General features: G+C 43.4%; 2 protein-coding genes and 1 pseudogene across 3 annotated transcripts; 1 reads left to right on the plus strand and 2 right to left on the minus strand.

The window, feature by feature from the left end:
• Positions 1–585: 585 nt before the first annotated feature.
• LOC103374641 (cyclin-Y-like protein 1) lies at positions 586–7,220 on the minus strand. 2 transcript variants are annotated; one of them, XM_008304763.1, is made up of 11 exons: positions 6,566–7,220; positions 5,890–6,092; positions 4,559–4,633; positions 4,434–4,468; positions 4,111–4,211; positions 3,696–3,731; positions 3,511–3,562; positions 3,312–3,431; positions 3,068–3,234; positions 1,571–1,733; positions 586–1,487 (listed from the first exon to the last, which is right to left on the minus strand). In XM_008304763.1, exons 2-11 carry the CDS (start codon positions 6,047–6,049, stop codon positions 1,371–1,373), a joined length of 1,026 nt encoding a protein of 341 aa, XP_008302985.1. In that variant the 5' UTR covers positions 6,050–6,092; positions 6,566–7,220; the 3' UTR covers positions 586–1,370. The 2 variants fall into 2 exon arrangements, with proteins under 2 accessions (XP_008302985.1, XP_008302984.1); XM_008304762.1 differs by having other exon boundaries at positions 5,890–7,219.
• A 72-nt stretch (positions 7,221–7,292) lies between these two features.
• On the plus strand, positions 7,293–10,122 carry mettl21a (methyltransferase 21A, HSPA lysine). Its single transcript, XM_008304764.1, has 3 exons — positions 7,293–7,804; positions 7,878–7,989; positions 8,616–10,122. Exons 1-3 carry the CDS (start codon positions 7,658–7,660, stop codon positions 9,011–9,013), a joined length of 657 nt encoding a protein of 218 aa, XP_008302986.1. The 5' UTR covers positions 7,293–7,657; the 3' UTR covers positions 9,014–10,122.
• LOC103374643 (cyclic AMP-responsive element-binding protein 1 pseudogene) lies at positions 9,067–11,784 on the minus strand (annotated as a pseudogene).
• Positions 11,785–11,812: the final 28 nt, after the last annotated feature.

The raw sequence follows: 11,812 nt of genomic DNA on the forward strand, positions 1-11,812 counted from the left end.
GCTGGAAGCAGAAAAGTCAACAGGGTTGCATTTATTACTGGTGAGTCTCATTAAAGACATTTCTGTTTGTAATTAAGGTAGTAAGATTTATGATTGGAGCATGTCTTTCGTGCTCTCGGATGTTTTTCGGCTCATACTGGTGCCAAAAAGGGCTCCTTAGAACGCTTCCCTGCAAGGATATGCAGCTTAGACCGGTGTTGAAAGTAGATCGGACCTGGTAGTCACGACTTTTATAGAAAGGGTGCTCATTTAGAGATTATGTTGGTTCCTTTAGATGCTGTCAGGTTCATTAAAATGTCTGTTAAGGGGTTTATGATGCACAACACAGAAGATGCAATAACAACTGATGCACTTTTGAATCTCTCCCACTTCCAATGCAGCAACAAACCAAACTAATATCGACTGTTTATTCTGATTTTTGGACTGTGGGAGGAAGCTGCACGAGGAGAACATGCAAACTCCACACAGAAAGATCCTCAAACCGACGACCATCTTGCTCCGAGGCGACGATGCTAACCACCGCTCCACCTTGCAGCCCCTCGATGTGTATTTAATATCAAAATATGGCACAACAGCTTTCAAATTTGTTCATCATCTGGAGGTATATGTGTGATGTTTTTATTGAAGATGACCAGCACCATATGAAGTGACTTCTCCACCAGCAGAACACCACTTCCTGCTTGTTTTCCCAACCAAAAAAAAAACCACCACGACACACGTTTCCCACCTAAAGCAGCCTCAACTTGAAACAGCGAGTGAAATTTATTTGAATTAAATAAAGTCTCGTACATTTCACAGCTATAGGGGCCTACATAGTAAGCAAAACAAAGTCTACTCTTTGTCCGTGTGCAGAACTACACCACAGGGTAGTTCGAGACGGTTTCGTCTGAATGCGGGAGGGAGGGAAGGGAAGGGAGACGGCTGGTGGAGAGAAGAGGGCCGAAGCCTCACGTTACTCTGCGAAACATTGGCTGATGTAAAAAAAAACAAGAAAAAGAAGAAGATACCGTCCTCAATGTGTGGCTTCAGGAGGCATTTTCATGCTGATTCCTTTCAATACCATCCACCTTTTTAAAAAAATGTTCTGTCTGCGATATTTTTTAATTTTTTTTTACCATATTACCATGCTTTAAAGGCAAATAGCTGAAGTTCCTTGTGATGAACACGTAGCGGCTGGATTCATGATATTTTCGTGATACTGTATGGTAAACTTCTGGTCTTTTGCACCCTCTCCGAAATGGACGTTTAACATTTTGTAGTGAAGCTTTGTCAGATATTAACAGAATCTACTTTTGGAAGAGTCTCTCGGGCGAACGTCGGCGTCACGTTCGGTAGCTTGACTCGGGTTGTTCCATTCTCCCTCGCCGGACTTAAGACAGCACCGCCTGGGCGTTCTTGATGCCAACCAGGTTGTCCGCGCTGACGGACCTCCTCATTGCAGATTTGCTGAGGTCCTTGTACTTGTCCTCACACAGCCTGGAGATGGCCTGGAGACGATATGAGAAGAACGTGTTACAACCAAAGGAGGAGGAGAGGTGTAAAGGCATAACGCAGACTGGGATGCACTCACCTCCAGCTTCTGGGCCCGCTTGTTGCTGAGCGGCTCCAGAGGGAAGCTGAGGTTGTTGTCGTCAGCCAGCGAGCGCAGGTCGAAGTAATACTTGGCGTAGACGCTGGCCGGGACGTTGATGTTGAACTGGAGCAGCTCCAGGAAGTGACGCTCCATCTCGTTCCTGCGAAACACGGGTCAGAGAAGTTGTAAGTTTTATAAAAAAGAAATCCGTCCGATTGTAATAAGTTACCACATTTAGGCCCCGTTCACAGGTAGAAAGAAAACGGTGATACAGTCGTGACTCGATATTCTGACTCTCAACAATCCTAAACCTCGCTATCCGACAGGTTTTTAGGAAAAACGAACAGAACCCATGAAAAAAAAGCCTTGGATTCTGACTCCGACATGACAGTTTATGCCACAAATGAGGATAACGGCGTATTATCTGACTGAACAATCCCACACTTTGGTTATGTTCAGACTGCAGGACTTAATGCTCAATTCAGATTTTTTTTCGTTCACATTTCCGATTCAGTGCGACTTGTATGTGATCTGCTGTGTGAACTTCATACGACCCAAAAGTGTCCCACATGCGCAGAAGAGGACCCTACGACGTCACACACAGCGAGCGTGCTCAGAAAGTAAACACGGTTGGTAACGGTGGAGCACATAGATATGTTTAATAAAGGCTAGATGTCTTAAGGCGGCGTTTCGAACGGGATCACACTTTGGCCATCTTGACACGGGGAAGCTCTCTGGTGGAACCTGTGGTGCGTGAAGGAAGGTGAGTGACCTGCACAAATACTCTTATCTCGCTGACATCTTGACGGATTTACAAACGGTTTGGTTTCTTACAAACGTTATTAAAGTGGCTACAGTTCAAATTGCAAAAATACAAATAAATTACAAAATAACTAAAATACAAATTGTGTCATAAGTGTAGTGTTATAACTACACCTCTGACGTTTATAACAAACCAAACTGTTTGAAAATCGGTAGCAAACTGAGCAAGTTATGGTTATTTAAAAAGTACATGCACTACTACAACACAACGTTACGGGTGCCAAGATGGCCGCCAGTGTGGCCGTGCGATTCCATTGGCCAGCTGAGACATCCAGCCTTAACTATACATATCTATGGTTAAGAGAAGCCTATGTTCTGAAGAACTTTTCATGTTCAGAATTGTTATTAATAAAGATTGAGAAGATTGGATCAATTGTATTTTTTATTTTTTTTTGGATACTTGAAACCCTTTCTTTGTGGAACACTTGCCTCACCCAGACTCCATCTCCAGCAGCCCCCAGGTAAGTTCAGTTTGAGACCCCTGCTCTGGAGCAATTCATTCATTCAGTTCCAACACAAACTACTTGCAAAATGATTGCGACTTCCAACACATTACTCCTGTAAATATTCTGTATCATAGCAACCAAAGCATCTGAGCTGAAAAAAAAGTGCTTTTAAGTGCTTCCAGCTGGCAAAAAAAAAAAAAAACTTTGATCGTGAGGTAACACTCACATGTCCTCCACTGTGATGTCTTTGAGGATCTGGCAGTAGTCCACGTTCCACACCGCCTGGTCGTCCCAGACCTTCGAGGCCAGCAGGATGGCGCCGAGAACGATGCGCTTCCAGTTGCAGGGGCAGATGTCCATCTCGGCGTAAGTCAGCAGCCTTTCCAGGTACACCTAGCAGAGGACGCACCTGTTCACAGCAGCCAACACGTACACACAACGCCGACGGGGACGAGAGCATCTGAACCTACCAGGGTGACGATGGCGCACTCGGCGGTGAGCTGCGCGGAGCTGAAGAGCGTCCTGATGAAGCGGTAGATGAGCTTGTGTTCTGGGTCGACCACGGAGTAGTCGTCCGGAACCTTTTCTCGCTGTTGGGCAGAAGAGGCACTGTCACCGGTTCGTCAGCAAACACGGGACGCTTAGAGCGATTAGACGCCAAAAACTCACCGACAGCGGGTGCTTCTTCTCGTCGAATATATCCAGCGAGCGGTTTGAATCTCTGCAGGAGCATGAACAAGTCAGTGTTTTACTTTGATCCCAGTGTACAGACATCAACAGCAGTGATTCATTTATGCTGCTAATTCAACAGCAACTCTGATATTCTCCAGTTTGTTGAAAGCCAGTTGACCCACCTGTTTTTTATGTGGTAGTATATGGCCAATGCGACACTGGAACAGACAGAAGCAAGCACAAACAATCAACTGCTAGACAACATTTGCACCAAACGACAGCTTCTGTATGAAGAAAATTGACTTTTTATTTTGCAGGACATGTATGTGTACATTTGCAATTGCACCATATCTTGCAACTTATTTGGGAAATATTTCACCTTAAGACAAGATATAGTATATTGATAAGCCAGAAACAGCTTCCTGGTGTGACGTGGAAAGTTGGTATGCAGTAATAACGTGATAATTGTGTCTCAGCTTGTGTTAGCGGTTAGCGTGATATGTCAGTTTTAATGGCTCATTCGTAATATTCAAAGTTCGTCTAAGTAAAATAAAAAAATCAGGCTGTTAGCGTTGTGAAACCGAGGTGGTCTCCTACCATTTGATGGTGCTCTTGAGGTTGGGTTGGCTGACTGTGCTGTCGTCGATGAATATCGTCGAGCAAGAACTGTATTTTTTCGTCAGGAGCCCCGGGGATGTCTGGAATAGAAAAGAGTGACAACGCTTAAGCAACCTTGGAGAAGTTTCATCTCGAACACGGCTGGGTTAAAAGGGAAAAGGGAAATGCTTTAAATTATTCAGGCATTCACAGCACAAATCCCTCACTTAAATCCTGGGGAAAAAAAATTGCATTTCTTGGCCCTGATTTGATGGTTTCTCTCTGTTAAAACCGCATCAAGCACATGCAGACTCATCACTCACATGATTCATGTAGTTGCTTTTCCTTTTCTCACGTACTGGAATGGAGGGGGGAAAAAAAAACAAGTCAGGGAGATAAGAAGTTTCAGAGAACAGAAGGAACAAAAGAAAATCCTAATAATACTGACCGTCTGTCTGCGACTTGTTTAGGAAGAGGGTGCTGGCTCTGGGGTGGTCTGATGGGTTGGCCTCCTGAGCCAGTTCTGTGGGATGCAAGTGTTAAAGTGCTTTTATTACTAAAATGGGTCAACGCAGAATACAGCCGACGTGGCAGCTCTGTGTGTGTCTGCTAAACTGAATACGGGATCAAATGCTCAGTTTAAATGGTATTAAATTGGTTAAACTTTACCACTGCAGGGTTTAACTGTGAAACATTAGGAAACAAAACAAAAAATGTCGACCATTTACCATCTAAGGAACTGTTTTGAGCAATCATTCTTTCATTCTTTGCTCTCCGGAAGCAAAGAGAGTGCAAACGGCAGATCAGTCATGTGGGTTAAAGGTTTACGATCTCTAAACATGTTCAGAAAAGTTGCTTCCATCCCTCATCATGTGCATTTACTCCTTTTTGGAAGGGGTTAAAAACCACTTTGTGCAAGTGTGGAAACTTTCTCACAAAAGTTGTGTATTTTTTTATTGCTTAATATCTAAAAATGTGCAGAATATTGTTTCCTCGGTTGACAGAAATCTGTGCAAAACAGGTTTTCCCCAATTCTTATCATTTTGGCAATGATGACCTCCCTTCGTTCTTGCTAATAGCACTTTCTAAGTAGGCCTGAGCCATAAAACAAACTGATATGCACCATGTAAAATCGTGGCAAGTGAAAGTGAAAAAACAGGAGCAGGCTGAAGGAGAAAAAATTACGTCGCGTGATTCAAGTCCTAGCATGTTCCTGTTCTGACTCATAAACAGCCGATCATCTCGCTTGGTGTTGGAGACCCTTTTGCCTCTGTCGCTCAGGTCTGCCAAGGCTGGCTAGTCTGCGGCTGGCTGGGGATCTTGTCTCTCTAATCGAGCCAACAGATCTGCCAGCGAGTACCAAAAAACACCAGCGACCCTGTATCCTCCCATCACCTTTATCTACACATTCAGGACAGGCTGCTCCGAGGGCTGACAGATGATGTGACAGATTGATGCGTCTTTACTTCATGTGTATCAAGGTGAGATCATTCCCTTATCTACTGTATTTATATCCATTTCTAACAGTTATGTTGACATTAATTGATTACCTGTGGACCTTGATAAGCAGACTGAGGTGCATCAGCTCAAATGAAACTCCTGCGCTTCATCAAATATAGGTCACCAATAACCAATATCAACTGAGATAAAGCATTTTATCGTGATGTTCTTTCCAACCCTCTACGCAGGAACAAACCCTGCACTGATCTTGCACACATTCACACTCCTAAGCGTCCTTTAAACTCCCCAAAAATAGCAGTCCGACTAATCGTAACGCACCATCTGGGAGCTCCCTGTCGCTGATGTGCTGCAGGTAGGTCCCGGTGTCTTCGCTCACGTCCTCTGTGGTGGTGATGGGACACTCCTCGAGTTCCACCTCTCTCCTGTGGATCTTGGGACTCTCTCCGGGAGAGATGCAGCAAGACACTGAGCCTCCCATGGTTGACCTACAGCAGTCCTGCTACAGCCAGTTTCCCATACAACTGAGGAGGGTGGGGGGGGGACTAGTCAAAGAGGCACCACTGGGCTGCAGCTTACACACAGTAAATCTTTTAGAGGAGGAGGGGGGAAGATAAACAGTGTAACACCTAAGTAAATATAAAGTTGCACTCTAGTTTAGTGGGGCTAGCTTTCAGATAAACCTACATTTGATTGTTTTTAAATTATAGCTTGGTATAGAAGGGAACAATCTAGGCTGTTGGAGTGAAAACAGCACAACTGGCTCTATGTACTGACAACCAAGTCTGCAGTATGTGCAGGACAGCTGACATATTCAGGGCGTGTGCGCAGCATAGCACTGGCGCACTTTAACAACACTTACATACGTGGGCTGGGTAGTTGTGGACGGTGAATAACTCACAGCAAGTCATTTTTACGGATTAAGAGTCTAACAAGACAAAGTCACAGGCTCCTCTATCTCCCTCCATGGCTAGCCGGCTAACGCTAGCTACCGCACCTCAATCCATTCTTGGCTCCTTTCGGCGGGCGTGAGTCAATCCATTTTCGCCGCAGCCCGAGTCTCTTGTCGCGGTTACGGGCGCCTCCGAGCGGACTATAACGGGCGAATTCACCGGCTGGAGAACGCTCTGCAGACGGCTAAGGAAGCGGCGGGGCAGCGGGTGTTAAAAATGTAGCCGACGTTAGCTTTCATCTCGTCGCATTTGCGGGAGTCTTTGGATGTCAAACAGACAGTGAGCGGCGAGGTTCAGAGGTAACCGCTGGCCCTTTCAAAGTAAAAGTCCGCATTAGGCGCTTTAAGCGGAAAGCCAAGTCAAGCTACAGATTATGCGCACATTAAAGTAAATATGAAGCATTGTGTATGAGAAATACAATGACAAGAAAAAAACTCTATTACTACCCTATTTTTTTTTTCAAGCAACTTTTTTTTGTGTTCATTATTTGATTTAAAAAAAAAGAATAATAATACTGTATTGAGTGGATAAAATCTGCATTCCGTAGTTTTTGTTATTTGCTTCATCAGTTGAGCTTTAATTTCTCTCCACCATTTCGGTTTAGCTGCTTCGCCAGAGGTCAAAAACTTCATCGCCAAAAGAGTTCCTTTTTTCAGATTTTATTTTAAACACGGAAACACAAATGAAAACGGAAACTACGTTGCTGCTACGTATCGTTAGCTTTACACACTTCTGGTGCAAGCCACGCCCCCCACCATTACTGAGAACCCACAGCCGTTGAGAAAAACCGTGCAGACACGCCCATCCCAAAGACGGGCTTTCCCATTGGTTAGTTTTATCGAAGCTGTTGCGTGATTGGCTGAGATTACTCATTGAGGCGTCTCAGAAGGAAGAGACTCGTCGTTCTAAAACAAGAAGACAGAGTCGGTAGTTTCTGAGATATGAGGCTAAATACTGGGCTTATATTTCAAAGAAAACACAAACAATGACAATAAATTGAACAAAGAGGCGGATATAAATGAGTATACAATCTCCAGAAGATGGCGGTAGTGAATCAGTAAAGCCGCCCTAAAACCACGAAGAAGAAGAGCTGCAGTGCGCATGCGTAAAGAACACAAGTAAATTTAATTAAAAGCATGGCTCTGGTTCCTTATGTAGAAAATCCATTGCCTGCGTTGTCCAAACTGCAAAATTCATCAGCAGAGTTTCGGTTTGCAAACCACGACTTGCGTCTCAGCCAGGACTGGAAAAAGCTCGGGGTAGCAGCAGTCGTGTGGGATGCGGTAAGTGGCAACAACACTTGTATTATTATAACAATTGAAACACGTTTGATTACAATGCATGTTTGTTTTCCAGGCAGTTGTGTTGTGTATGTATCTGGAGCTGGGGGAAGTGGAGGTGAACGGGAAGTCTGCTATTGAACTGGGAGCTGGAACTGGACTGGTGGGAATTGTTGCAGCCCTGCTGGGTGAGTTTATTAAGCATTTGTAAGGCTTGTGAGAAACACTGAGGGGTATCAGAGGTGTGGATGTCCTGGAGGATGCAGGGGATGTGAGGAACAATTGTCCCTCCCACATTTTGTGTTGCTTAAAGCTTCTCCACAATGGATAACAATTCACCAGGATGCAGGAAATTAAATGCATCCTGTAATATAGCCGTAAGAAAGTGATTCTAAAGTAGATTCCTGACAGAATAAATGTATTTCTTACGCTGTTGTGCAGTCTGATTTGTTACAAAGGTAGTAGTTTATCAACACTGAAGGATAACACTTCTCTTGTAATTAAACATATTGTAAAACACAAATAAACAAAAGTATTTCAGCTAAGTTTTGGGTTCAAGTTTGTGCCGATTCATCTTTGATGCCAAGATCTGCACATGCAAATATTATTCTTATTGTTTGGCTTGATTGGTAATAATCATCATCTGTCCTGAAAACAGAACCAAACAAAAGCTTCTTGCACCTTTTAGAATGTCTTTAAAAGGAAAACACAAAACTCATTCATCATTTAAAGCAGTACAATGCTGGATCCTCTCAAGCACTCTATGACTTTCAAATATTCAGCCTCCCGTCTTTCTAATTCTTGATTTTTCCAGGTGCCAAAATGACCATCACCGACAGAGAACCAGCCCTGGACTTCCTTTCCGCCAACGTAAAGGCAAATCTTCCCGCCGACTCCCAGAGCTCGGCGGTCGTGTCCGAGCTGACCTGGGGCGAGGGCCTGGAACGCTACCCGGCCGGCGGATACGATCTGGTCCTGGGAGCGGACATCGTTTACCTGGAGGACACGTTTGAGCCTCTGCTGCAGACTCTGGAGCACCTGTGCTCGGACGCCACCGTGGTGCTGCTGTCCTGCAAGATCCGCTACGAGCGGGACACAAACTTTTTGAGCATGCTCAAGCAGCGGTTCGGAGTGGAAGAGGTGTACTACGAGAAGCAGCGGGACATCCACGTGTATAAAGCTCAAAAACTACCACCGAGGAGGGATTTGTGACCGCCTTGTTCTTTTCACTTCCTGCCTTTTGATTGACTGTAAGAAATGAAAGATTACCAGAAACACATTTATTAACAGCTGCCAAAAATGTAATATTTGAAAAGCTCTAACATAATGCACTGTATCATACAAGTTGGTGCTGACATTTAGAAATTGTGAATAAAAAAAAATAATCATGAAAAGCAACATAAAAAAAAGCATACTATTTTATGACTATACACAATACCTAAAGAATACAATGTGGCATTCCATTATAATGAAAATATCCATTTTGTTCACTGAAGTTTCTTTTTTTTTTTGAAGTTTTTTTTTCTTTTTCGATTTGGTCACACTTCCGTCGAAGGGTGTTCGATAGGTAAAACAGGTGAGATCTGACGCTCCATAAAATCAACAACGTCTCGCATGCCTTTGATGATTTAACGCGCAACAAAACACTCGTGGACGCTCGATGATTAATTACAGTTTCTCGAGTAAAAAAAATCTTCCGAGGCCTCTCGACAGGCTGTGCTGAGATTCTTCTGTGAAATGTTACAGGATTGTAGATGCAAAGAAAGTGCGCATGCCACTTTGTGTTAAGCGGATTTTGGAGACGGGCTCTGCTTTGAGGTTGTTGCTCTTTTTAATTACATGTATAGACTGTATGTAAAAAAAAAGATGGATGTAGAAGAAGCTGGTGTGTTGGTGACTTTGAAGCCCCGAGTTTGGGCATGTTTTGAAACTGGATTTGACGAGCATGGGGTATTTTTTTGTCTAAACGGGACCATAATTTACAATAAGAGCATCTCGCTGTTTAAAAGGAAACCTGAAATTAACAGTTGAGGCCATAAAATAAAGAGGAAAACGTTTACAAAATCACAAGATTTTCTACAAGGAGTCTGGAAAGAATCCCGGTTTAACTCACATCCATGTTGGCTACGTCCATCTTTATACAGCCCGTGTTTACACTTAATTTAAATTAAAAAAAGAACAGCATATCAACCAGCCTAGCAGGTGATCTTCGCTTCCAGTGATGCGCCGTGCGTCTCCAAAATCTGCTTAGAAATATGCAGATAAATTCTTTCGTTGCATAACAATTAAGGCTCGATAGTTTTGCTTTTGTTAAAAAAAAAGAATCCAGAAGTCATTAAAATTAACCTTTTTTCTAAAAAGAAAGGGAAAAAAAAGGATTAAAAAAAATCCACAATATGAAAATTATAATTTTAAAAATACCACTTTTAGTGACATGGCGGCAAGTTAGCCGTTTTTGGGGAACACGTTTTCTGACAAATGAGCAGCAGGTCATTTCCATATATATATATATATTTTTTTTTTTTCCCATTTCTTGTGTTACTGGAGGCACATTACTCCAGAAGAGCAGGACTGTATTTGCTGCTAATTACCTGTGTCTTGATTACTGTCTTCAAAGCTACGAGACAACGTGCATTTAGGAATTTGAGTCCCATGTTTTCCAATTTCCAGAGTCTCTTATGTGTTTTTAAAGCTGCAATTACAATGAAAACCATTTTAACAACTTGATGGTTATGATTTTGTTCATGTCATATAAAGGCATTAAAGTAAATTTAAGTGTAAAAAAAACAAAAAAAAATGGCATTATGGAAGCATATAATCTAATAAACCAAAAACACAGTTCAAAGATAAAATGTCCAAGACAGCCCATCTACAGTCCAAAGCAGTAATAAGTAACAGATGTTAATGCAAGAGCGCAAGTTACGAATACAAACGTCGCACACAAAAGGTAACCTCTCCAAAGTGTCTCAGGGAGGAAAAAACTGAAAAAGTTCCATCATTGGTGGTCAGTTCCCCGTTGCTGGTGATGTCGCCCGGTTTGACCAGGCACCAGTGACTGGAATGCTTCCCTCGGCGGCGGCGGCGGCGGCGTCAAAACCAGAACAGTCTGTTCCGCTGCTTCGCCACCAGGACCCTGTTTAGTTGTCGTCGTCTCCTCCAGCTTCGTTCTGAACACTGCCTCACCCTTTCGTGGATAACTGATGTGAAGAGGATTTCGCTGAAGTGGTGATGGGAGGAGGGGGGGGCGTGGCTTTTTTCTTTTTTTCTTCCTATTCCTGGTGAGTCACTTCACAGATTTTCAGCAGTTTTTTTTTTTGTTTGTTTGTTTTTTTTAAAAAGAAAGCAAAAGAGTAGAAAAAGGGGGGGAGTGGCATCCAGATGCATGGCTCTGTGCGGAGTCTCTGTACACGTTAACAGACGGGCACCTTTCAAGCCCCTTGGCGGGCGCTCGGTGACGTTTCTACTCGGATTTGTGGCAGTATAAGTCTTTGAGGGCTTTAAGTTCCTCAATGAGGGTTTTGTTCTGGTTCTCCAGCACCGCCACGCGGTTCTCAAGACACTTGACGTACTCCTTCTTCTTCCTGCGACACTCTCGGGCTGCCTCCCTGTGTGACAAAGAGCACATGGAGATGACAGAGCAGTGTTTTGGTTTTAACATTTATCTCGTTAGCCCTCAGACCCAGAATGCCAAAATCAAAACTCAAACTGAGCTCATTTCATCCAGCAGTGCTATCCAGAGCCTGCTTGCTGCAACAGAAGTCAAACAATCTCGCCATTTTATAACATACAACTAGCAAGTTATGCTAACAGACGTGATGCAAAAACTCTCTTAGCCCTAAAACCTGCTCATACATTTGGAGGCCATGTTAAAAGTGACTTTTTTTAAATTATAGAAGTACAAAAATAGTCAAAACTGGAGTGAAACATTTCTCCACGTCCCCACAGGTGGGACCATGACTGAGAAAAATGCTGATATCTCCAACAGAAGTGATCCAGTTACTGTAATTACAC

Source organism: Stegastes partitus, unplaced genomic scaffold, assembly GCF_000690725.1.
Source record: "Stegastes partitus isolate 25-593 unplaced genomic scaffold, Stegastes_partitus-1.0.2 Scaffold2315, whole genome shotgun sequence".
Taxonomy (NCBI): Eukaryota; Metazoa; Chordata; class Actinopteri; family Pomacentridae; genus Stegastes; species Stegastes partitus.